This window comes from Typha angustifolia, chromosome 15, assembly GCF_048772165.1.
Source record: "Typha angustifolia cultivar Huaian chromosome 15, ASM4877216v1, whole genome shotgun sequence".
Taxonomy (NCBI): domain Eukaryota; kingdom Viridiplantae; phylum Streptophyta; class Magnoliopsida; order Poales; family Typhaceae; genus Typha; species Typha angustifolia.
In genome coordinates this window covers 21,232,784-21,259,179 of record NC_133253.1, presented here as the reverse complement: position 1 = coordinate 21,259,179, position 26,396 = coordinate 21,232,784, and the positions used below count along the sequence as shown (strand labels likewise).

Below are 26,396 nucleotides of genomic sequence, written 5' to 3'. Positions count from 1 at the left end.
TTGGTTCCTGCATTTAACATTCATTCATGTTATGTTGCCTTGTGACTTTTCAAGTTTCAATGCTGTTTTTACCTCTCCCGCAGGTTCGTTCTTACGAAGAACAATGGACTGAAGAAGAGTTTGAAAAACTTTGTCAGGCGGATTCCCCTGAATTGTCCAAACCTGCAGAAGTACTTAGGGATCCATGTATGCCTAAAGATCTAGGTGGCACTAAAGCAGGCAACTTGGAACCGCCATTGCCTGTACCAAAACTTGATTTGCCTATATCTGAAGGGCCAACACAAGCATGCAATGAGCCCCCTCCTCCAGCTAAACGCGGACGGGGTAGGCCAAAGAGGACAGCAACAGTTGTGTCTCCTCCACAATCTGCTGCTGCTTCGATTAGCAGCAAACAAGATATGGGATCTCAAAGAGAGAATGTCTCCTCTTCCTCTTGTGGTACTGGTGTTGAGGCTCCTCCAAAGGATGCTAGTTGGGGAACACATTCTGAATTAACTGCTGCATCTACTGGTCCTCTGCCAGCACCATCCGCCACCATTCCTGTTCAAGCTAAAGCTCAGAAAAGACAAACTGGTGAAACACCACGAGGGCGAGGCAGAAAGCGGAAATCTGTGGCATCAGTTGCTGATGCTGAAATTAGTACTATTCCTGGAGTTCCTATTGGTACTGACGCAACATCAAATAAATCCATGACTGCTGCATCTCTCCAAGAAAGTCCTATTGTTGCTGCCCCTACTATACCTCCCATGACAGTCAAGATTGACCCAATTTCGGGATTACAGAAAGTTGAAGTAGTTTCTGCTGCACCCAATTCACCAACAAATAAACTTAAGAACATCTTACCTGTTGCAGATACAAGGAATATTGGAAAAGTGGTTTTAGCTAATGAGATTAAACCAGCTTCTATTGGAACCAAACTAACAGCAAGTACTGATCCTCTAAGCCTGGTACAGTCAAATTCTAATGATGCTGCAAAAGCAGGGATAGTGCAAGCTGGTCCTGTTCCAACAATTTTGCCATGTGTACCTGCTATACCTGTCGTTGCACAGGATGTGAAAGAAAAAAGGATTCATCATGTGGAATCTTCAGATAAGCCAGCTGAAAAACAAGCTGATACTACTCGCCGGAAGAGCAAAAAAACAATGGCAGGTACAGGCACTATACCAATTGAAATGATGAAGCCAGCTGAAAAGCAATGTGGTAGCTCTCTTAGAAGCATGGAGAAAGAAAATGTTGATGGAAAACCTTGTGAGATGAATATTTCAACTGATAAAGAAGATTTTTCTCTTCAAAGCGGACAGAAATTGCTACCGGTTATTAAACCCCAATCCTCTGAGAAGAGTTTGACTGACAAACCTGGTGATTCTTCCCTTAGAAACACACCAATTTCAGTACCTATTTCTGATGCTCAGATTCCTAGTCCTCTAGATAGTGCCACTGTTGACAAAGCTACTTATACTGAAATAGGTTCCCTTAAGGCAGTAGAAGCTGCCGGGCCTATCAAGCACAAGGGAAGTGTTGATCTTGACAAAGCACCTGATCTGCTATCCAAGAATGAAAAGATCGAAATACCTGTTACTGCTCCTCCCGTTGGTCAAATGCACTGGACTCCAGGAAAGGACAGTAGTGGAGTACCTCAAGTACTCAAAACAGTACCTGAACATAGATCTTCAGTTACAAAGAAAAATACCACTGCTCGTGAACCTAGGAAAAGGAGCAGTTCTGCAACAGCTGCTTGTGAACGCCGTGCACGACTTGCAGGGTTAAAGCAAGCAGAAGGTTTAAAGAACACAGATAAAGTTGGGAAAACTGCAAAAGCATTCACCATGAATGAGAAGCAACAGGGTGATAGTATGAAAGCAGAGCAGGTTTTGTCTGCCATGGTTTCTGCATCAGATCCCGTCCACGCATCTGGAACATCGTTAATGCAAATTGGTGCTTCATCTGACCAATCTGAAGCGCCAAACCTGTGCTCAAGGCAGTCTACCACATCAGCCTCTGAAGAAAGAGATCCTATTGTGTGTGTTAATAATCCTGCACATGCTGAATATGGAGAGATTAAATCTGCCCTAATTGATGTACAGGGTATTGATGTTAATCTGACTAAAACTGTGGTACAGAGCATGAACTTATCAGATTCTATTGGTTCATCTCATACCAAATCAGAAGCTGCTGTAGTTCCTAATGACACTTTCGATGTATATTCTAGAGTTCCAGAATCTTTTCTTGCTCAAAGTAATAATACTGAGTTATCTGGTAGTGCGGAAGCTAAGATCAATATTGAGGTAAATGTTCATAATGGATTGTCCAAGAACGTACCATCTCTGGACAGTACAATGCGCAACTTCTCGGAGTCTACTGTTCTATCTCAAGAACCAGAATCTCTGGCGATTGGCAGGGCAGATGGAAATCTGACGAATCCATCCGATGGAACTGGCAAACAAAGTTCATGCATAATGAATGCAGTTCAATCATGTGTGGGAGATATTCTATCTGGCGTTGAGAAGAAAGATAAAGTTGTCAAGTCGGCTGAAGGTTACTCCCAGCTGAGTTCTGAAGTTGAAGTGGAAGGGCAAATTGTTGAAGTTGGTCATCCATCTCATGAAGGTTCTGAAAGCATTCAAGAATCAGAATCTCAGGAAATTGATAGCTCAGATGCAAATCTAAGGAATCCATCGGATGGAACTGGCAGACAAAGTCAGTGCACAATTAATGCAGCTCAATTGTGTGACAGAGATCTCCTATCTGGGCTTGAGGAGAAAGATAAAGTTACTGAGTCAGCTGAAGTTATAGTCACAGAGGGGCAAATTGTTGAAGTTGGTGGTCCATCTCATGAAAATTCTGAAAGCATTCTAGAACCAGAATCCCTAGCAATTGATAGGTCAGATGCAAATCTGATGAATCCATCTGATGGAACAGAGGAACAAAGTCCATGCATAATGAATGCAGCTCAAGTGTGTGAGGGAGATGTCGTATCTGGGGTTGAGGAGAAAGATAAAGTTGTCAAGTCAGCTGAATGTTCTGAAGTTAAAGTCAGCGAGGGGCAAACTGTTGAAGTTGAAATTCCATTTCATGCAAATTATGAAAGCATTCAAGAACCAGAATCTCTGACAATTGACAGGTCAAATGCAGATGTGGTGAATCCAATTGATGAAACTGATGAACAAACTCCATGCTTAACGAATGCAGCCCAAGTTCCTGTATCTGGGATTGAGGAGAAAGATAAATTTGTCAAGTCGGCTGAAGGTTTCACTTGGCTCAGTTCTGAAGTTAGAGTCGGGGAGGGTCAAATTGTTGAAGTTGGTGGTCAATGTCATGGAAGTTCTGAAAGCACTGAAGAACCAGAATCCCTGACAGTTGACAGGTCTACTGAAGAACCAGAATCCCTGACAGTTGACAGGCCAGATGGAAATCTGATGAATCCATCTGATGGAAGTGGCGAACAAAGTCCATGCATAGCTCAAGGGTGTGATGGAGATTCCATATCTGGGATCAAAGAGAAAGATAAAGTTTTCGAGTCAGCTGCTGGTTACTCTCAGCTCAGTTCTGGAGTTAAAGTCGCAGAGCGGCAGATTGTTGCAGTTGGTGGCCAATCTTATGAAAGGTCTGAAAGCATTCAAGAACAAGAACCTCTGGCAATTGACAGGTCAGATGCGAATCTGATGAATCCATCCGATAGAACTGGCGAACAAAATCTGTGCATAATGAATGCAGCTCAACCATGTGAGCGAGATCTCCTGGCAGTTGAGGAGAAAGATAAAGTTGTCAAGTCAGATGAAGGTTACCCTCAGCTCAGATCTGGAGTTGAAGTCTTGAAGGGGCAAATTGCTGAAGTTGGTGGTCCATTTCATGAAAGTTCTGAAGGCATTCAAGAACCAGAATATCTGACAATTGACAGGCCAGATGCAAATATGATGAATTCATCCGATGGGACTGGTGAGAAAAAGCTGTGCATAAGGGGTGCAAACCAAGAACCAGAATCTCTGGCAGTTGACAGGCAAATTGCAAATCTGACGAATCCATCTGATGGCTCTGGTGGTCAAAGTATTAATGCACCACAAGGATGTCAGGGAGATCTAGTATCTGGGGTTGAGAAAGATAAAGTTATCGAGTCAGCTGAAGGCTACTCTCAGCTCTGTTCTGAAATTAAAGTAGCAGAGGGCCAAATTGTTGATGCTGGTGGTCCATGTCATGAAAGTTCTGAAAGCATTCAATGTCTCACAGAATCAAAACAGAGTAGTGAGCAGAATTTTCTCTTACAAACTTCTGAAGAAATGGGCTCCTCTACTTCTCCCGGTTCTCATAAGCCCGTAGGTTCTCCTGAGAAGGGTGTGATATCCTTCAATGAGGAAAAAGCATCAGTGAATCAATATTTTTCAGAAAATCGTCATACAGAGTCTGAGGAATCACCTGGATTTGGTGATATGGCCAGCATCATTCAGGAAACAACTGAAGAAGTTATTAATATTCTCCCAGACGTTCAGCAAACAACTGAAGGTACTTCAGTTCTTAGTTCTCTGGATGCCACTCTGATGATGGGACCAAATTATGAGACTGATGATGGTATCAATGTGGCTAAAATCGACAATATTTCTGCATTGGTAAGTCATGCTTCAGCTTCTGTACCTGACAAAACTATTGATGAGGAAATTGAACATGTGCCGGAGGAAAAACAAGAGAATTTTGGCGTTGATGATGCAAGTGCAATTATATCAGATGCTATATGTCTGACTCCTAGTTCTTGTGATGTTGGTAGTACTGCAGAATGCAATTTGGTTAAACCTTCTGATGTTTCGGAGATGCCAATTGTCCCTGAGCCTGGACAGCCCCTAATGGATCAGAAGATGGGTGTACCTAATCTCATCAGCTATCCAGATTGTACTTGCGAAGTTGATGTGGGAATTCTTGTAGATAATGGCACCGAAACAAATTGCAATGCTACTCAAAATTCACTTGATGATATACAAAACAAGAATGATGGCACTATTGGGACTGTTCATGCTGATGTTTCAGCCCCTCTAGATGAGTCTCCATGTGTAAGGATTTCCAATGTAGACCCTGAAGTAGAAACCTGCTCAACTTCTAGGAATGTTCAGAATGAAAGGAATAATCCAGATAATTTGGGTGAATCAGATTCTTTTCTGTTGCAATCAGTCTCAGGGTTTGAACATTCTCAGCTTGATTCGCAGGTTGGCTTACCTCATAGCAGTTGGTGTTCAGATGGTACTTGTCAAGATCCTAAGACTGCAGCAGATAATGGTACCAAGTTAGAGAATAATAGTGTTGACTCTAGTGATACAAATCATACTGAAGTTCCAAATCATCATAGTTTTGCTTTAAATATAGATATATCTGATCAGGCAAATGAAGATTCTGAAGGCCAAGATGGTTATCATAGTGGTGGAAGTCACAAGGAAGATCCATATCCTCATAATGATGATCTAAATAGAGACTCTTGGCAGTCAAATGAGGATTCTGAAAGTAAAGAAGGCCATCCTACTGTGATGAGTTCCAGTGAAGGTCAAGCTCCTGGTGATGCTCCACTTAGAGAAATTTCTGCACAGGTAGATATTGATCCAGATAGTAACAGTAACAAAGGGGCTGTGTCAAGTGATGTGCCTGATCTTAAGATTGATGGTGCTAGAGATGGTTCTATTGAGGTGGGAATAATTGTGGATAATGACACTGAGACTAACTTGCATGATTCTGAACATTCTTTTGGTGTTGCATTAGCGAAGAACGATGGTACCACTGGCAAAGTTTGCACTGTCACTTCAACTCTTCCTGATGAGTGTCCAAATTTAGAAATCTTTGATCAGACAAATGCTGATCCTGAAGAGAAGGTCTTCTCAACTTCTATGAGTCTTCAGGATGATTTGAGCAATTTAGAAAGTCATGAGAGTAAATTGCAGTCAGTCTCAGAGCCCAAAACGTCCCAAGTTGATCCACAGGTAGGCTTACCTGAGAGTAGTAGCTGTGCAGGCAGTGGTTTTGATGAACCTATAAATTCAGAACAAATAAATAATGGCACCAAAGTAGAGTGTTATGGTGTTAGGGATTCATCTGATGATAATTTAAAGGTTTTTGGTGACCCCACTGGTACAAGTCATATTGAAGATCCATCTCCTCTCTGTTGTGCTTCAAAAATTGATATCTCTCATCAGGAAAAGGAGGATTTTGAAGGTAAAGATGGTGACTGTATTGATAGTTCTTGTATCAGAGGTCTATCTTATATCGATAATCAGGCAAATGAGGTTCCTGAAGGTAAAGATGACAATCCTTCTGTAATGGATGATAGTGGCAGTCAAAGTGACGATCCACCAAAAGAAATTTCTTCCCAGCAAGCTATGGATCTGCATAGTATCAGTAGCAAGGAGATTGTTGGTACTGGGGAACTTCCGTGCAGAACCACTGCAGCATGCACTTCTAACTCACCGAACCAATCTGACAAAGATCCTATTGAGACAAATTTGGTGGAGACTGATGGCAGTGGGGAGCATGCAGGTTGCACACCAGCTGCATCTGTTTCTGTCTCATCCATCCAGTCAGACCAAGGCCCAACCGAAACAAACTTGGTCAGTCCTGATGCCAAGGAAAACTCTGTGTGATATTGAAAGGGAAACTACTGAGCTAATCTATTCAAATGAGAGCTGCAGCGGATAGCTATGAAAATCAAAAGTGCCATCCATTTTGATAACAATTTGCAGGCTGTTGAATTGCCTGAGTACAGTGGATATATCCATTTTGGATTTGATTTCAGTTTATGAAATAGTGAAGGAATTGGTTGGTGATCTTAACCCGCGATGGTCATCTTCCTCCCTGAGGTGCAAATTGGGATTGAAGATTGTGAGGACAATGGAAATGTACAGTGTAATGTAGTAACTTGTGTTATTGCAAGTTATATATGGAACGCACTCTTGCTGTTAATTCTTAAAGCTTAGCTCTTTCTTGGTGCAGTGTTAGTTAAAGAAATAGATTGCCTGCCCAATTTGTTTGATTTTTAACATTCCAGGATCAAAGTCTTTAGTCCAAGAACCAAGGGACTCGTCTGACGTTTATACCTCTGAGGTTTTAAACTAAATATGTATGTAGTGTGAGTAGTGGTCCCAAGTCTTTAATTTTCAACGTAGCTTGAATGTTAATGTTGTGTCATATTTTAGGATATATCCAGTGTATATACCATAAGTTTCAATATATACATATAATATATATATATATATATATATATATATATATATATATTATGCCATTTCATACTTTCTAGGAATATTAGAGAAAAAAGGATAATGTTATTAATAACAATATATCATTCCTTACAATGGCAGTGTGCTCGATACTTGGCTGCCAATAATTGACTACGATAGCATTAATACGGCTACAAGGGATGGAGGATCCTTTATTCTCACCCTCCCTTGCGGGGACGCGCGGTGTATACTGTATGACGCTGCTGCTTCTGCTGCTAAATAACGCACACCTTCCTACGCGCCGCCTCGAATCTATCTATTCTCAGTCCTATTGGCCGCGGCGGAGAGGCTATCCCTCATCCGGGAGTTCTCGAGCGGTGGCTCATCCGCCTCTCCTGGATCTGGTGACCGCTGGTCGCTGCCAACTCCCCTTCCGCTCCTTCGCCGCCTTCCACTCCCCTGTTCTCCAAATTTTTGCCATCCTAAAGACGCAAGTGTGGTGCAGTAGCAGTACTTAGGCTAACAGTCCTTAGTGAGCCTATCATTAAACTCAAAGGTTACATCAGCTGGTTTATGTGCAGAGGCAGCTCTGCCAGCATCCCGGTACTTTGGAGCATATCTCATCTCTAGTCTTTACTCTCTAGCTTTTATCTTATCAATAGACTATCAATCACATTGTACCAGTTACTTCTCCAAGTTTGTCCAACTAAAATCATAGCTAGTTTTAAGATAGTTCACGTTTGATCAAGCTAGTTCATTTCAAAAAAGTGATGGCAATTAAGCAGTACAAGTATTCTTGGTTCATGAACAGTTCATCCGATCTAAAGTCAGAGGCCCAAATTAATTTGAACTATTTACTACGTAGATCAGGCTTCAGTTTACGTCCAACTTGTGGTATGTGACAGAAGTAGATTTCCATTTAAAACAACAGATGAAGTATATATACTGCAACTAGGCTTCTCTATTTAATTGCACCACCACTATTAGTTGGTAATTTTAACATCTACTTTTAATAAGTAGCACAATCTATTCCGACCTCTGAGCGCAAGGATGAGGTGGAAATTGGAAGGCTAAAAGGTGTCTCTTTTGGTAGGTCTACCGGCACGCCAGCCCTTGGACCCATTCTAAGGATACGACTGCGGTCGACTAATGCGAACATTTTATTCGTTGATTGTGATTTCAACTCCCTTGTACTTAATTATCGTTAAACAGTTTCGATCGCCTATTCCTCGTTTCTTATTTTTTTCTCAGAAGCGACCATTGAAAAGATTAATTAATACCTAATTCTTTTCAAAACAATCTTTGAATCTCCACGTCGGACTGAGTGGATAAGAACTAAAAGTCCCTATCTGAAGAGCTAACTGTGGCAATGGCAACCTCTGTTCAGTTGACAAAGTAGTTACGCCGCTGTTTCCCAACCCCGTCCTAAGCGTTTCTTCTTCCAAGGAAAGAGTCAAAAGAGGTCGTCAATAATTCTCGTTCATTGTAGATATATGATCAATTGGGTTGATTGAACTTAGATTGGATTTGGATATATTGACCAGACTCTTTATCCATACCCATATAAGGACGATTTGTTCATTTATTTTTCAGAAAGTCCAACGATGAAGGATAGATAAGCAGCCAGTCCTATTATTCTACAGCACTTCTGCGAGTTCCTGAGAACTTAAGTCTAGAGTAGGAAACCTTGGCCACTGCACATATAAAAAAACTAGTGTAAGATTCACACATTTGGTATATGTAATCTTTTATTTTATTTTTTTCAAGCAGGAAATTCCATTCTTATATACATTGGGGCACGTGGAAAATTCTTCGCTTTTAATTAAACTTCCTTAATGACTTGTTCTCCGTGTCATCATCATTAAGGTTACAGGTTCTTATTGCAGAAGATGACCAGGTCCCCAGCCAGTAGAACAAAGTTTTAGCTATTTTATAACTTAATCGCCAAGTTCTATAATCAAATGCTACGATTAAATCTTCAATTAGAAAGACTTTACATGGCCCACAATGACTTAGTCCTTTGGGTTTGGTATAGCTGTGTGAAAACGCCATAGGCTGAGTCGTTAACTCATAATTTCTTAAAGCCTGTATCAATTAGACATTTAGAATCAGAAGGTATTAATTTGTTGAACAACTGCCATCATTAAGTGGTGGCAGAACTACCGAACTTCTGCCTTATCCTTTTGCCAGTAGAACACCAAACTTCTGCCTACCAGGGAGGGTATTCTCCGAGTAATCTAATTCACACTTTATAATCCATTCAAGGGTGGTTTTAACTTTTTACCTTTCAAAGGCAACAAGTTTGATCACCAGACGAAAAGTTGATACATTCAAACTGTTCAAAGTAATTCTTCTCCAGACGATTCAAGATACATGAAATTTCCCACCCACCTTCCCATTCCTACCATCCCCTGTTCTCCCTTCCTCCTATCCACCCATATATAAAGAGAGCCCAAAGATGATATCCAGGTTATATCGGCATGAAATATATTCTGTTAGTTACAGTAATGGAGAACGCGCAGCAAAGCATACAAAGCAAAGAGGTTAGTGGAGGAGGGCAACATGATGCTCTCATCCACAGCCAAGTAAGGAAGATAAAGCAAGAGGATGAGAAGATCAAGGACCACCTACAGCAGCATCAGGAGTTCAAGAAAAGGCCCGTTTTCCGGTATCCGGCGCGGCAGCTCTCGCGGTCACCGTTAGGCCGAGTGCGGCGAGCAATCTCTGTGGGTGATTGAGGATTTTTTTTTTCTTCTCTCTCTTTTCTCCTATTCTATTTGGATCCTAGTTAGCTCCTCATGTAAGATTATAGATGGTTATAGTATTGCCTTTCCATGACTACTTATAGACCATAGAGAAAGGAATGATTTTTTTTCTTTTTGGCGTCTCATGGAAGCATTTTATATGTATTCCATGAATTTTAATTTCTAGTTCTTGGCTCCCTACTTGTATGCTATGTGATGCTTTCTTCTATGCTTATGTACATATTTACTTGGGTTATGCTTGACTGTGTTCATATGAATGGTTACTTGAAAGGAATTAATACGATTTCTTTCCTCTTTCTCTCCATCCTGAGAATAAGTTAGCATCTGATTCTAACTTCCTTAATTGAAAATGAAATATATCCCGATTCGTATCCGTATTTGGCGGTAGTTTTCCATAGATATCTTGTTTCCCATCCAGAGTCGATCACGTATCCGGCTCTATTTATACGCATCGTATCTCCTCGTACTCCTCTCGTATACTACTGGCTAGTCTTCCTCCATGGGTCTCGTAGCGTCTTCATGTACAAAGAAGCCCTCGTGCTCTCCTCCCACTCCTCGGTCGGCGGAGTCGACCTCCCGAACGCAGGAGTCCGATCTCGAGAAGGTCTTCCGCAAGCTCGACGCCGACGGCGACGGGCGCATCTCGGCCGCGGAGCTCCGCTTTCTGGCGGCCGTCTTCGGCGGCGAAACCGACGCGGAGGCGATGATGGCGGTGGCGGACAAGGACGGCGACGGGTTCATCGATCTGGAGGAGTTTTTGGTGCTGTTCGAGGAGAGAGACGCGAAGGGGGAAGAGAAGGATCTGAGGGAGGCGTTCGAGGTGTTCGACGAGGACGGAGATGGGAAGATAACGGCAGAGGAGTTGTGTAGGGTTTTGAGGAGGTTGGGGGAGGAGACGACGGCGGAGAGGTGTCGGGAGATGGTTAACAGCGTCGATAGCAATGGGGATGGGATGGTGTCTTTTGATGAGTTCAGAGTTATGATGACAAATGGTGCCATCACCGCTCGGTCGGCTACCAGTTCATCGTCATCTTAAGGTAGAGGATTATTTTTTTCTAGGTTAATTCGGGAGTACTTTTCTTCCTCTATTTTTGGGATTTGAGAGCGAATTAGTTGCGTGGAGATTTAGGTGGTAGCATTGGCATTTGGTTTACTTTAGAAGCAATTGATTATGATACAAATTACGACTTCTTTTTTACATCTAAATATGTGCAGATCATAATATTTTTTTTAAGGTCCTTTGGTTCACGCTATGTTATTTTTTTTTTTTTTTTGATTGAATGAGTTGTATTTAGCTATTGATGATTGGCTCCGGTGGGTTTAAGCCCACTTGGCCCAAAGCATACACATCCGGTGGGTTTAGGCCCACTTCTCCCAAGTCATACAGTTCTTGAGGGATTGGGTCCCCCTCTCGGATCGATCCGACCCGGGTTGCACCCAATCCCCTCATCGCCGCCCAATCGGCCAACCCGTTACACCTTCTCCCTATGTGCGCTACAGTACACTCCACAATTCTCTCCATTTGGTTTTTACACTCGCGAATGATACCTGCGATCTGCCACGGACACGGCGTTTCCTCCTTCAGTATCTTCACCAGGACCTCTGCATCCACCTCCACGTCCACCGGCTGCTCTGTCCGGAGAAGGCTCAGCCCCATTCGAAGCGCCCAAGCTTCTGCATATAGCGGTGACACTGCCGGCGCTGGCTCCCATCGAACTATTATAAGCTTCCCTCTGTCGTCTCTGACAACAGCCCCCGCTCCTGCTTGGCAAGCTTGGACGCGGAAAGCTCCATCAGTGTTCAGTTTGACTCGCCCTTCCGATGGTCTTCTCCACTCGCTCTGCTCTTGTCCCGCCGCCGTTACAGCGTTTGTCGTCTCCGCCGCATATTCATTAGTCATGAACAAGCCCCGTTTCGCCACAGCGGATGCCTCCTCCCTGTTCTCTCTGAAAGCCACCCGGTTGCGCTGTTTCCATATACCCCAGCACGTGGTCGCTATTAGCGCCCGTATGTAATCGTCACTCACTGTACTCCTCCCCCAAGCCGTAGTTATCCACTCCGGGGTCACTGCGTCGCACATCTCCACCGCCTCCGGTAGCATCTTATCCAGCTTGGCCCACACCTCTATGCTGTATCTGCAGCCATAGAACAGGTGATCAATGGTCTCTCTGAACAGACCGCAAAGGCTGCACCTGTCATCTCCACCTACTTGCACTACATGCAACATTCTCTTAGTAGGTAGTCTCCCCCATAGGAGTTTCCAGCAAAACGTCTGCACTCTCGGCGCCACCTTTAGCTTCCACAGCCCCCTCCAGCCCGGCCACTCTTCCTCCTCAGTTGGTTTGAGGAATCTATAAATGGAGGAAGGCTTCGGGCTCCCCAACGTGTGTGGCCACCAGATCCATTTATCCTTGACTCCCGCGGTAGCCAGGGCGGTGCAGGCTATTTCAAAAGCCAGCTCCAGCCCAGCTACTCCCACCAGATTGTGGCCGCTGTTTGCTCTGCTCCGTAGTACCTCCGCCACTGAGAGCTCCATGCTCATCATGTCCGGGTGTATCACGCGTGGTTGCCACCTCCATGGCACTGCCGACGTCCACGGGTCGTCCGCAGCAGACGAGTCCTTTCCATCACCGATCAATTTCCGGCAACCCATTTTGATTACGCTCGCAGTGTTGTAGAGTGCTTTCCAAACTCCAGACGTTGTCCTCCAATTCCCTTGTTGCCAGGGGTGCAGCCCACCATACTTTCCATTCACTATTCTGATTCAGTTCGCATCCTCTCCGTTGAGCACCCGGAACACCTGCTTACCAAGCAAACTGAATCTGGTGAGCTTCAGGCTACGCACTCCAAGGCCTCCCTCCCGCTTTGGCTGCATCACCTTGCCCCAGCTTACCAGATGCAGTCCTTTGTTACTGCCATTAGACCATAGAAAGGTCCTCGCCACTTTATTGATCGCTTCCAACACCGTATCTGGCACCCATGAGCAGCTCAGCCAGAAGGTTGGTACTGCCAACAGGGTGGACCGTAGCAGGGTTAGCCTGCCGGCAAAGGAGAGGCTGTTGCGTTTCCACCCTGCTAGCTTCTTGGCTACTCTCTCCACCAGCCATCTGTGCTCCCTAACCGAGACCCGTTTACCAGAAATAGGTACACCTAAATATCTGAACGGCATTCTCGCTTCCAGCATCCCCATGAGGCAGCGTATGTTATCCGCAGCTTCCTTCTCCATCCACTCCGGTAGGAACAACTCCGACTTTGCCAGGTTAACTCTTTGGTTTGTGGCCGTCGAGTAGATATCCAGGCATTCCTTGACTACATCTACATTCTGCCCAGACGCCTCAACAGTTATCAGTAGGTCATCTGCATACAGAAGGTGTGACAGGTGTATCTCCCCCACCCGATATCCCTGCAACACCCCACGAGCCATTCGATCTTTGAGTAAGCTGGATAGCATTTGCGAGACCAAGATGAAAAGATATGGGGATAGTGGGTCTCCCTGCCTCAGCCCGTGGTGGGGCGTAAACCATCTTGTCGGAGAGCCGTTCACGAGGATGGCAAATCTTGGAGACTTGATGCAGGCGCTGATCCACCGACACCACTTTGCCGGAAATCCCATGGCGTTCAGCACTCCTAGGACGGCCGGCCAGCTTACTCTGTCGTAAGCTTTCTCCATGTCTAATTTAATCATCATCAGAGGATGCCGGTGTTTGTCATTAGTCATCGAGTGCGCTATCTCCTGCGCGGCCAGGATGTTGTCGAAGATGTTCCGGCCCCTAACGAACGCCACCTGCTCTTGGTCTACCAACCGTGGAAGTAGTCCCCTCAGTCTGCCAACCAACACCTTGGCAATAACCTTATACACTACATTGCAGAGTGAGATCGGCCGGTAGTCCCGCACCGTGGCCGGTTTATCCACCTTTGGAATTAGGGTTATAAAGGTTCGCCCCCACTGCTGTGGAACCCGTGCATGTTCGAAGAAGTATTTGACAGCTTCACACAATGCAGCTCCCATCTCCTGCCAGTGGGCCAGGTAAACCTCCACCTGTATCCCGTCCGGCCCCGGTGCTTTCCCCGCCGGCATGCTTCGTAGTGCCTCTAGGATCTCGTCGCTGCCCACCGGCTTCAGCAGTGCCATCCGGTCTTCACTGGATATTACAGGCAACTCCATCTCCTGTGGCAGCTCCCACCTCTCGGCCGTGTTTGGTCCCCACAGCTCCTCGTAGTGCTCAAGAAATTCTTTTGCAATATGCTCTTGATCCTGCATCCATTCCCCTTCCTTTGACTTGAGCCTTTGGATCTTGTTCCTTCGGCCCCTCAGAGTTGCCGTGAGATGGAAAAAGTGCGTATTCCTATCCCCCTCCTGCACCCATTTCAGACGAGATCGCTGCAGCCATTTCAGATTGATCTGTCGGCTTAGCGCGGCCCTCCTGTTGTAGCAACAACGAAGGTTGGTGAAGTCAGCAGCATCCAATTCCTCTCTAGCATCCCTTTCCTCCAGTCTTTGGATCTCCATCCGCACCGCCTTCATTTCTGTCTCCAAACATCCCAGGCCTGCTTTACTCCACAGTCCGAGGTACCTCTGCATGTTCATTATCTTGTGATTAAATCCATGCATGGGGTTCCCGTGTGCAGTACCCCTCCAGGACCTAGCTATGATGTCGCGGCACTCCTTGTACTCCATCCAGTAAAGCTCGAAGCGAAAGGGCCTTCGTCTCCTCTCCGGTGTCCCTTGGGCCTGAACTAGCAATGGTGCATGGTCAGAAGATGACCTGTCCAGGTGCAGCACTCTGCTCCCAGGAAACATCCGGACCCATTCTGGGTTCGCCAAGGCTCTGTCCAATCTGACCCATATCCGATTGTCTCCCGACTGATTGTTGCACCACGTGAATGGCACCCCTTCGTACCCTAGGTCACACACTCCGGCCTCCTCCACGAACTTAGCAAAATTTGAGGATTTCGGTCCAAGCGTAACCGTAGCTCTACTTCTCTTCTCCTCCACTACTAGGATTGCGTTAAAGTCTCCGCCAACTAGCCACGGCAAGCCAAGGCTCCCAAGCCCCGCTAGATCTTCCCAGAGCAGTTTCTGCTGCTCCAGTTGGTTACTAGCGTAGACTGCCGTCATCAGCCACGTCTCACCCTCCCTGGATGAGACCACCATGTGTGCCGCGTACCGCGACACCGTCACCACATCGACGTAGCCTACCGCTGTCTTCCACAGTAGTATCAGTCCTCCGGATATACCTTCCGCTGGTACAGTAAAGGATGACCACCGTCTTCCCATCGCGCGACTGACCACCTTTGCCTTTTCCCCGTCTGCATGGGTTTCCAACAAGAATATAAAATCCACACCGTGTTCTCTACTCATGTCCCGGCACCTATCCAGTACATCCTTCCTCAAGGCACCATGACAGTTCCAGTAGATTGCTTTAAACATAACACAGTTTTTAGGTTAGGCCGTCCTGCCGCGCTTCGCGGCCAGTCTTCCCTGGTCCATTTCTGTCTCCTCCACCACCATTTTTCCAGTCGACCCTGTCGCAGTGGACCCATTGCTATTTCCCACGCATACCAGTGCCCACTGCTCCTCCTTGGTGACTTCCACCTCCATTGGCTCATGATCTCCGCTTCTTGGGTTCGCCAGCACCTCCTTTAGCTTCTGCACAGCTCTGCTATGTCCCTCGCTCGGTCCGTTCGCCTCCGTTGGAGGTTTGGTACCTGTAGCTACGACCCCGTCGTTGCATCCTCCCGTTGGGAATCTCGCACTCTCTCCACCACGAGTATCTCGCCACGTGGTCGTGAAGGTAGCTCTCCCACTTCTCTTCCCTCCCGATCCAAGCCTAATGGCGATACCGTTGATAGTGACACACTCTTGGTCTGGCTCCAGGCTCGTACCCGAACCGCCCAAATCTACCGTCCCTGCTTGGCCAGATGTCCCGGGGTCCTTCATCGTCTGACAGCCCAGTATATCTTCTTGCCTCTCCTTTCCTTTAGCCATCATGCGCACTTTTTGTCCGTTGGATAATTGGGTTCCGCTCTGGTTGACTTGCACCACTGCTGCTTCTTCTATTTTCCTTGTAGGTTGCGCCAGGCTGTGATTTATGACCTTAGCCTTCCCTTTCATTTGCATTGACCTCACCCTATCATCATTGGGTCCTACGCTTCTCATCGATTGGCTGTTCCTTCTGCCTAGGTTCGAAGGTTTTGGTAACGTCTGGCTACAGTCTGCCACCTTTATCTTCCCGGTGTTCTCTGTGCATGCCTCAGCCACCCCGCTTCTCTTCCAGCTTCCATTATCGTGTAAGGGCGCCTTCTTGCTCGTCGAGTCCGACTCCCTAGGTTCCGTTTTGCCATTCCCCACCTTGGTCCCTCGTGTCATGTCCATAGGAAACCACGCCTCGCCGGAGTACTTCGGCTGAGGCTGCACCGTCTTCCGCCGTCTCCTAGTCATCGTGCACCACGGTCCGTAGGTCGTGTTTTGTTCCTCCATCTCTGGCTGTCCACCCTCCGTCTCCTTCCGTGCCTGACCACCCTCAGCACCGGCTGCTGCAGCTTCCTCTTCTCCTTCTTTACTCTTATATTCGCAGCCCGTTGCTCGATGGCCGATCCGACCGCAGCGGTAGCAAAATATAGGTATGTTTTCATAAACCACTCTAAGGTCTACCTTGTCCTCTTTTGGTCCCAACCACACCGCCTTCTTTAGTGGCTTCTCAAGCTCTATCTCCACACACACCCGGGCATACCTGCTCCTAGTATGATCGAGCGTCGTCTCATCCACCCTCAGTGGCTTCCCGAAGTACCCTGCCACCGGCACTAGTGCTTCCAGCTCCCAGTACTCTTGCGGGAGATTGTGTAGCTGGATCCACACTGGAGCCGCTGTAAATGCCTCGGCCGATGGCCTGAAGTTGTTCCTCCATGGAATGAGGCTAAGCACCCATCCCTGGATTGTCCACGGCCCTTTCGTTAGCACATGCACCATGTCTTCCTCCTTTTCAAACCGGAACAGGTAGTAGCCTTCCGACATGTCCGACGCAACGAATTGATCTATTCCGCTCCACAGCCTGGTCAAAGTTCGCTTCAGGAGATCCAAAGGAAGGCTACGCCCCAAGAACCTTCCGAATAGGGTGAGTTTCCATCGGCTCCTGCACCTCTCCAGGACCTCCGGATCGATGATTATGCAATCCTCCGTTTGTTCTCTCAGCTTAGTCAGAATTTCCTCCGGAATACGACCATGCGATCCTTTTGTCGGCCCTCCTCCCACAGCTACTGACGCCCACGATCGTCTCAGCCTATCTTCCTCCTTCCCATCATTGTTTTGAGTTTCCCTTCCCTGCCCGTTTCCCCCACCAGCATGGCCCGGTGGGGGCTCCGAACCCATACTGCCAACCCCTATACCGGAAAGCCGATGGCTTATCCCGGCTGGGGCTCTCTCGCTCACTCCGATCAAGCAGTGGCGGTTATACCAGGCTTAGCTACTTTCCGGCCAGGACTGGTTCACGCTATGTTAGGCATGGATGTTACTCGTTATTGATTGAAAAGATCGAGACCTTCGAGTAAATCCACTAAAATATTTTTTTGAGATTTTCGAGCCATACATGATATCACACAACTTAATGTTTGGCAAAAAGAACTAAAATTGTTCCATGAACTGAATAAATTTAAATCCAGACGCTCGTGGCTGCCATTGTAAAAGACATCAGTCTAGTACAAAGAAAAGTACAAGAAATGCCAGTGTAAGCTTGAACACGCATTTGCATTTACGGAAAAGAGGGTGAAAAAGTTTTACACTAAATAATCTCCTCCTCAAAACTTATTATCAAATAAAATCTAATTTACTGTAATTCTAATAAAAAAAGCTGATTAATTTAGTATTTTTATTAAGATTACTAAGTTAGATTTTATTTGATAATAAGTCCGAGCGACCGTCAACTGCGGTAAAAGAAAATAAAATGGATCTAGTTTGGTTAAAAAACCTCCTCATTTGCATTCACAAAGGGTGTCAATGAGACAAGACAGTACATGCGAATAGGCTTGTTAAGAACCTAAACATTGCTATACAACATAAGAGAAACTAACCAGAAGCGACAATCTTCCTTGTCCTAACTCATATTGCAAAATCATAAAACTACTAGGCAATACATTCTTCGAAACAATAAAAAGAAAAACTACGATGCAGTACAGAACTTAAAGCTCTAACGTTACAAGTCAGGTCACATACCGCAAGTTATCAAATTTTACAATCTAAGGTCCAGCAGAAGCATACAGCTATATGGGTTCTGACAATCAACAAAGATCAACTAAAAAGCATAAAAGGCTAGATCTGATTAAACAGATGCAAGATATACTCAAACCAACTAGGAACACCAAAAGCAAACAGTCCAGCAGGCCCATGCCTTAGCGCAGCACCAAAACCAAGACCTGCTATTTATGTCATGGGAGTATCTGTTCCCGTGGCATGATAGGTCTCCAAATCCTTGTCCAATTCATCTGCCGACTTCTGAACAGTTTGCTTCCTTCCACGACCACGACCACGACCAGCCCCACGACCACGGCTGGGGCCACGACCGCCACGGCCTCGACCAGGTTGAGGGCCACCACGGTTCCACCTGCCCCATGAGATCACAAAGTTAAGGTGTCATGCCAGGTTGTGTCAGAAATTCTGGAAGCATATAGAAGCTAAGCATGCAACAACGACAAGTCCATCATACATCTACAACAGGTGTACACTCCAAAGAAGAAACTAAACAATGCAATAATAAAAGCTTAAATTGATAGCAAACTTCTTTTCGCCAGTACAAAGTCTTAAAAGCAACAAGGTAGTAAGAAGGAACAGACCACATAAAGTGTAGAGATGGAGACATAAACTCCTGTCACTCTTTTTCACCTTAAAACTAGTACTTGCAAGTCTAAATGTGCACCCCATGGATAGAAAGGTATTATTTTCTAAGTTCTCAATAAAAATTTGTAGTTTGGCCATTACTGTGTGTGTGTGTGTAACTGCGTATAAATAATGGACATCACCAACAACTGTCCCCATGCCAATGTTGTAGAAAGCATCTATTGGGGCACTTATACTAGAAAATCAGCATTAATGTTTGATAGATATAGTCACGCCAACAAAAGAAATTTTAAAACTTAAAGGCACGAAATATCAAGACCAAACTTCAACTAGAACAAAATGCTAAATGAAACACAACAAGTTGGTAATAAAACAGATATAACATACATACATATAATTCTAGCATCTCTCAAAGATAAATAATAAAATCATTAGTCTGACAGGAATAATACAAATAAATAATCTTTGACATTGTATGGAAATTTGTAGAATGTAAACTTCTACATCAATCAAGTATTAATGAGCTTACCCAGCAGTACGCTTAAATGAACTAGCACCACCTCGACCAAATCCTGGCCTGAAATTGAACTCTCAGAGTGTTATCAGATAATGAATGAGAAATATTCAAGAGAGAAGGTGAAATTAACTACTTTAGATGCACTAAGTTCTAAAATAACATGATAAGACAATATATTTTCATAGACATAACATTTTAAATATTCCATTGTTTGAATATAATGTGAATAATCAAACTGAACTTTTATAGAGCATAAATTGGAGAAAGCAAATTTTCATACAAAAAATCAATGTTGAACTTAATCAGAAGCAGCAATAAGTACATGACTCTCTAATGAGTAGCCCCATGGAAAAATTGTGGCAAGCAATTCTGAAATTGCTTATATTATTGGCAGGATAAGTGGGTAGAACTTGGAAGATTGAGACACCATATCACATTACAATCACATATGAATGTTTTAACATGAAAGTGTCTTTCAATATCTCCAGCAATGCCAACATATTCCACAGGTTGGCTCTACTTCAGTCTGCTTCCGAATTAAGAGCAAGCAATCTAATATGAAACTTCTAATCAGTCTTGTTCGCCAAAAGGAAGTCAGGTGGCCTATGCTATAAACATGGATAATAGGTTATTTGAGAATTATAAAGGGTAGGCAGTACTATTGCAGTAGGACAACTCAGCATAAAAAGAATACAAGGATCATGATTTCAAGAATGACTTCGACATCAGCATTCTTCTAGTGAAATCAATATCCTGAGTACAAACAAGAGAAGGAATGATATCAAAATATCATATGCACCACATCTTCCAAGACAAAGTCAATACCCATCAAGCTATCATCACATTATACCCCAAAAAAATATTAACCATGCCCAACAGGAATGCATTTAACAGGCTAAAATATCTGCAGAACCAGATTTCCAAATTAATGATTAGCACAGAAAACTAATCGTTCTTTCATAAGAAAATAGCATATAGCAAGAAATATAAATAAATGCATAAAGCAGGAAACCACATGCATAACACACAAAAAAGACGACGCAAAGATCATAATGGCATTAGAAGCAACATACGTCATAACAACTGTTCTTCTTCCCCTTCCATTAGCACCAGCAACGACATTAACACGAGGTGTTGTAGGCAAGCCTAAATTGGTTCCTATCACTTCTATCTTCATAGCTTTTCCATCAAGCTGCACATTATTATAACGTTTCAAGGCAGCAATAGCATCACTCCTCCTGGTGAAGACCACTTCGGCAGAACCCTGCACAAAACCATGAACACCCTTTGGATTAAGACGCAGAACAGGTATCAAGTGAAGGACTGAAGGGCCAAAGGATGCATGGTAAGGCAAATGTGAACAAAAATCAAAGAAAATAAGATGAGTGAATAAATCAAAAGTACACAAAATCATAACAACTGTTATGAAACTATTATGAAGTTGAACTATTTCTCCTCCAACTTACTCCCTTCAAATTCCCATTATCTTCTTCTCCACCATCCATGTCAATGAAGCTATTGTAATTATGTCTTCTTTATATTTTCTTTGGTGTTAATATAATCATAGTAAAATTTTGTACATCTGATGCAAATATTCTGGTCTCATAAAGGGCACTGTACCACATGGCATCTGAATAAATTATATTTTTCCTAGACAACTATACACACCCATATTTACTTCAGCAAGGATACTATATAATACTTGAAAGGAGGTAAAACCAACTTCGGGATCAAGAATAAATTATTTCACAATCTCCGACCATAAGATATCAAAGCCTTGACAAATGAAGACGAGTCAGTATAGATTTGATGTAGAAAGAATGCAAAAGATAAAAGAAGAAATACAAGAATCATGTATCCATTTCAACCAAGGCAAATCATGTAGGAGATAAAAGTCATCAAGAAGAGCATGACAATATCCACTTATAATGACCTGCTTCATTAGAAAAGCTAAACTGTGAGAAGATTAATCAAGTCAATAAAAGGGAGGCTTCCTGCCCTGGTAGAATCACATGAATTATTAAGCATTGGAAGAAATGTGAACAAATTTAAGTAAATTCCTAGAAGGAAAAATCATCCATGAATCAGAACACATAGTTTGGTCCCTCTACTTGAGGCTCAGAACAAGCACAGCTGTTGGATGCTTCAAATCTATGCAACCCTCTGTACTTATGAATATAGAACAATGCTGTTTCTCTTATTTCAGTTCTTACACCCAAGTCCCAATAACCTAAGTACCTTAAGCACATGAAAGTAACATGCAGCAATGTACTTACTAGAAAAAAGAGAACATGCATCCAATTATGAAAAAGAAAGGAGAAGAGACATACACTTGGGCGACCATTTCTGTCATAATGAACTGCATACCGCTTGAGATCACCAATCTCAGAGAACAGCTCCTAATGAGAGTTCAACATATTCTTAATAAGTAAGAAAAATGCCTCAATGTTGTCAACTGCCTCAATAGTTCAACTGACCTTTATGTCTTCATTGGAGACCCCATAATCCAAGTTCGAAATGTACAATTTTGTACCTGTTTCTACTCCTGAAAGCCCAGCAGCTACCATGCTATCATTAAAGAGATCATGCCTCCATATCATTTCCTTGGCTTGGCTGAAAGACTGACAAATATACGAGCAAATGTCCACATTGTCAAAAGAATGTGTTAGCAGAAAACCATGATTCGTCAAACCAGCGTACTTGTGGAGACAATTACTATCAGGAAATTCAATATAACTTTTAAAACTACAGTAGATTCAATGGCTCTTATTATTGATCCTTTGGTCAGTTGCGTAACTAAACAGCCAGATAGCATGCTTAGGATAAGATAATAAGTAGAGAATTCCACCCATATCATATATGCTGACGGTAAGTAACTGATGGAGAGCTCCAATTGTGAAAGGTGACTGAGAAAGCACTTCAGCAAAAACGACTGCAGAACTACAATAAGAAATGAGGGCCGCACCAAAGTTCCAGATTAGCAAGACTTCTGAAGTCCCCCTTCTAGAACTTCGTTCAGAATATGCATCGAAATGCAAGAACTCTGACATGGAGTGTTGAGCCCCTCCATAAACAAATAGCCTAGAAATCCTCTCCTCCTCGTTGTTCAGAATTCTACTGTAATTCAGATTCTTGAACATATGCAAAAAAACAGCAATAATTTTGGGCTTGCCTTGGCAATGGCGTATGAAGATGAGCGACTATTAACCCCAAGAGGCCCTCGGGGAGGCATTCCCATTCCCCTTCCACGGAAGGTGCCCCCACCACGTCCATAGCCCCATCCACGGCCTTGGCCTCGGCCTCTACCTCTTTCTCCATTGGCTCTACTCCTACCAACATTATCAAATGACATATCCAAAGTCGTTTTCAACAGCAGAGTAGAAAGATATATTTCCCAATGACAACAACCTGCAATTAGAAGAGAGGTTAATTGGATTTCTTCATTGCATAAGAGTTGTCTAGAGAAAGACAAGTCTACAAAGAACAGTTAGAATATTTTCAGTAAAGGTAAATGTACAAGAGCTAATCATAGAAGAGTAAAAGAAACCCACAAAAAATAATAAAAAAGAACATGTCAAAATAAATATCTTATCAAGTATAGAGTTAAAATGATAAAACCTACAGAATGTGCAAGCTTGAGTGATTAAATACACATAACTAAGCTACTCTCAAGAGTCAAGATATGTAGCCAAAACCGAGCATTTAGAAACACCTCAGCACAAAAATATATGGCTCTACGTGTCTTTACATCAGGAACCATGGAAAATTAAAGTTGAAAAGGAGCTTATCATCCAATCCAGCAAATAACCATAGACCTCATTAGATATGCTACTAAATAAGCTTTTCAATAATTATGCAAGAGGAAGATGTGTGGCTACTTTCATCCCATCTTTCTTGATGCTTAAGTGATTCTTAGCTTTTCCTAGGGCATAACAAAAGAAGCCGCATTGTAGCACTAAACTACTCCGCAATAAATTCATAAATTCCTATTCATGGTCCATACCAACAGAAAAGGTCTTTAAAAAAGTACAAAGACACTAAATCTGACAATTCCCAGGTTTTGAGAAGTTAAATAATATATATATCCAACTAATATAAGCACTCCCAATTTCTATGTGATACAGATCTAGCCATCAAAGAAAACCGAAACAGTCTAAAGGGCATTTATGTAAGCCTAATAAAGACTCGTGCCATTCAAAGAGCCAAAAACAAACAAACCGTGAAATTAAGAAAACTGCCATAAGTGTCTAAGACCTTAAGTTAAAAACAAATCCGAAAACTGGTTCCTTGTTCCTTTATTTCTTTTAAAAAGGATAATTTTAAGGGAGGAAGGAGAAGGTCCGCCTGCAGAAATCGAGGAACGATTACTCAACAGAAAATGAGAGCTTTGGTTTCCTCTCATTTGCTGGCAAAACTTAACAATTTGGGACATACAACGTAAATATGCGGAAAGCACATAAAGTAAAAGATAAGTAGAAGAAATCGGAGAGCCAAACATTACCAGAGGAGACGGATGCTTTCTTCCTAGCCCAAGAAGAAAATCGATGCAGCTTCTTAGCAAAAAATCCAAGGGAAACAAGAAAGAATATAACTCAAAGACGACGAAACCGAACGCCGTGAAGGAGAAGTCTTCTATCAAACAAAGTGTCAGACCTCCAGGGTTCCGACGCAAGCCAGGAGGAGAGGCTTCTACCGCTCTAGGGCTCGTCAAAGAAGCGGAATCCGAGCAGAGATCAGACGGATTTAGGGTTCTTCCGTTTGGAGGATTTCTAGGGTTTACAAGATTCGTTGGAGAGTAAAGGAGGCGAGCGATCGCTTGAGAGAGGGGAGAGACCGCTGAAGGCTAGTCTGCCAGATTTCGGAGGGCGAGGGCGAGGGCGAGGGTGCGGCTTTTCTTTTGCTTAGGGGAGGAGGTGTACCGTTGGATCAAAGGGCCTCGCTCAAAGGATTTGAGGGATCACCGTCATCTGGACTTGACTCGATTCTATCAACCCGCAGTACTTTATTAGTCTCTTTCTTGGGCTGGTCCAAGGCCGAACGATTTGGCCTTTTTAACCAAAAGGAGATACAATTATAGATACTAATATTAACCTCCCATTTGATTCTAGATTATTTTTTCTATTATTAATTTGAGTAAAGTTATTTTTAAATTGTCACTCTCATTTCTCTTAACCTTCTATCTCATTCTACAAATTAAATATTTACATTTAATTTTTTTCACTTATTTCCTTTCTCCTAGTGCTGACTTATCACTTATCTTATTTCTTGCTCAATGCATTATGCATTGCATACTTACAACTTACAAGTATAAGGCTGGGTTAGGCTGGGGGTATTAACTTTTTTTTAGTAAAATATTACTATACTATAGAAATATTTTGGTTACTTAAACTACTACTAAATTCTAACTCTTGTGTAGTCTTAAAAAAATACTCAGAGGATATTCATCTGATTTTGAAAAATTGTGAAATCAATTGGAAAAATTTGTGGCATTACGATCTAAAACTTTTATAATTAGAGTTTCTTCAAATTTAAAATTTATCTACATCAGAACAAAAAATTCATAGTTTAAGCACGAACTTATTTTCATCTTCTATTATTATTATTTTTCTTCTTCTGCTCTTATTTAGCTGCTCATTCTTTTTTCTATCTTTTAATCGTTTTCATTTTTTATCTATACAAATCTCTCAGATAGCTCCTTAATATATAAAACAAAAGAGAAATTGGAAACAATAATAAGATAATTAAAAATAATTAAATAAAAAATTATATATTATTATTTCTTTCTATATAAATTATAATAATAAAATTTATAATTTAATCAATTAAATAAAATTCTCGTAGGATATTAACTTTTGTATTTAGAATTTCTTTATATTCAAAATAAGTTATTTTGGTCTTTATTTTCAGAAAATATTATAGACCAACAAAAAATTAGTATATTTCGTCAATTATTTTTGGAAAGAAGTTACAAATATAAATTTCTCCACAGACGTATGATTATATTCCCACACATAACACTCCAAATTGTTCCTTTTCAAAACATTAGAAAAATCATCTTTGAAACATGGCAAATATTGACAAAACGTTCATCAAGTGGCATATTTGTCATTTACCCCCTACAACTCCTCTTCATCTCTTCCTCAAATCCCCAGCTTCTCCGCCCTACTCGTACACGCCTCTCTCTCTCTCCTCTCGCTCTCTCTCTCTCCCCCCCTACTCTCTCTCTCTCTCCAGGCTGCAAAATTCCTTGTTGGGATGGATCGGGACACCGATTTGATCCCTTCGTCCCCAACCAACTCGTCGCCTTCCTCCTCCGATCTCGACACCGAGGTAAGCTTAACCACATCGCTCTTCCCTTCTCTTATTCCCATGTAAGACCTTTCGTTCGTATTGCTAAACTACAAACCCCCATCTTCTTCCTTAGTCCACCGGCTCCTTCTTCCCCGACCGGAGCACCTCGCTTGGCACACTCATGGGCGTCTCCTTCCCCCACGACTTCCCCGTCGGGCCGGCGAGGCTCCCCTCCCGCCAGGACCTCGTCCCGATACCCCGTGCGGCGGAGAGGCGGCGCCGCCGAACCCGGAGGGTGTGGTGGCGGCTGTGCAGGGATGACGTGGCGGGTCCGACGTCTCTGGGGGAGTTCCTCCAGGTGGAGAGGAGGGTCAGTGGAAGGGAGATCAACGGGGACTTCCTCTACGGCGGCGGCGCGGCGGAGCACGAGGCGGTGGGCGGAGGCCCGCTGTTCGAGGACGGAAGGGTGATGCCGCCGGCGGAGGCGGCGGCGTCGCTTGAGAGGAGGCGGAGAGGGCAGGGGAGGGCGGCGGAGGGGATGATGGGGAGATGGCCGGTATTGCTTGCTGGGATCTGTAGTGGGGGAGAAGGGTAGGTTGTGTAATTGTAGGGCTTGTTGAGGGTGATCAATATTGGTTGTAACTTATGTCATCTTCTCCTGTTTTGTTTTTCTTTTTCTTTTTCTTTTTATTTTTCACTTGCAAAGATAGAGAAGTCTGATGGTGTCTATGTCGGTGGTTTTACAGTCTGTAATAGAATTTATAGTTCCTATCTACTTGATGATCATCTATTCAGTATGCATAACTTTT

General features: G+C 43.5%; 4 protein-coding genes across 6 annotated transcripts in view; 3 read left to right on the top strand and 1 right to left on the bottom strand.

Moving 5' to 3' along the window:
* Window positions 1–7,118, top strand: part of LOC140778612 (uncharacterized) — a 28,209-nt gene extending 21,091 nt beyond the window's left edge. For all 3 annotated transcript variants that reach the window (XM_073123411.1, XM_073123412.1, XM_073123413.1), the window contains one exon: window positions 84–7,118. In XM_073123411.1, the coding sequence (XP_072979512.1) occupies window positions 84–6,608 (6,525 nt within the window). In that variant the 3' untranslated portion in view covers window positions 6,609–7,118. The remainder of the gene's footprint in view (window positions 1–83) is intronic.
* A 2,814-nt stretch (window positions 7,119–9,932) lies between these two features.
* On the top strand, window positions 9,933–11,166 carry LOC140778915 (uncharacterized). Its single transcript, XM_073123818.1, has one exon. It carries the CDS (start codon window positions 10,449–10,451, stop codon window positions 10,983–10,985), a length of 537 nt encoding a protein of 178 aa, XP_072979919.1. The 5' UTR covers window positions 9,933–10,448; the 3' UTR covers window positions 10,986–11,166.
* A 6,900-nt stretch (window positions 11,167–18,066) lies between these two features.
* LOC140777891 (THO complex subunit 4D-like) lies at window positions 18,067–24,240 on the bottom strand. The gene is made up of 7 exons (XM_073122294.1): window positions 23,798–24,240; window positions 22,469–22,704; window positions 21,774–21,917; window positions 21,627–21,695; window positions 20,370–20,560; window positions 19,309–19,356; window positions 18,067–18,546 (listed from the first exon to the last, which is right to left on the bottom strand). Exons 2-7 carry the CDS (start codon window positions 22,646–22,648, stop codon window positions 18,366–18,368), a joined length of 813 nt encoding a protein of 270 aa, XP_072978395.1. The 5' UTR covers window positions 22,649–22,704; window positions 23,798–24,240; the 3' UTR covers window positions 18,067–18,365.
* A 1,182-nt stretch (window positions 24,241–25,422) lies between these two features.
* On the top strand, window positions 25,423–26,396 carry LOC140778810 (uncharacterized protein At3g17950-like). The gene is made up of 2 exons (XM_073123678.1): window positions 25,423–25,626; window positions 25,721–26,396. The coding sequence occupies exons 1-2, from the start codon at window positions 25,552–25,554 to the stop codon at window positions 26,180–26,182; spliced, it is 537 nt and encodes a 178-aa protein (XP_072979779.1). The 5' UTR covers window positions 25,423–25,551; the 3' UTR covers window positions 26,183–26,396.

What these genes read in the sequence shown, in the direction of transcription:
- LOC140778810 (XM_073123678.1), top strand. Translation starts at nt 25,552, where the DNA reads ATGGATCGGGACACCGATTTGATCCCTTCGTCCCCAACCAACTCGTCG. An exon ending in CCTCCGATCTCGACACCGAG is followed by an intron (nt 25,627 to 25,720) that starts GTAAGCTTAACC and finishes CTTCTTCCTTAG; the next exon opens with TCCACCGGCTCCTTCTTCCC.
- LOC140778915 (XM_073123818.1), top strand. Translation starts at nt 10,449, where the DNA reads ATGGGTCTCGTAGCGTCTTCATGTACAAAGAAGCCCTCGTGCTCTCCT.
- LOC140777891 (XM_073122294.1), bottom strand. Translation starts at nt 22,648, where the DNA reads ATGTCATTTGATAATGTTGGTAGGAGTAGAGCCAATGGAGAAAGAGGT. An exon ending in TCTCCAATGAAGACATAAAG is followed by an intron (nt 21,696 to 21,773) that starts GTCAGTTGAACT and finishes AACTCTCATTAG; the next exon opens with GAGCTGTTCTCTGAGATTGG. An exon ending in ACAGAAATGGTCGCCCAAGT is followed by an intron (nt 20,561 to 21,626) that starts GTATGTCTCTTC and finishes GGTTTTGTGCAG; the next exon opens with GGTTCTGCCGAAGTGGTCTT.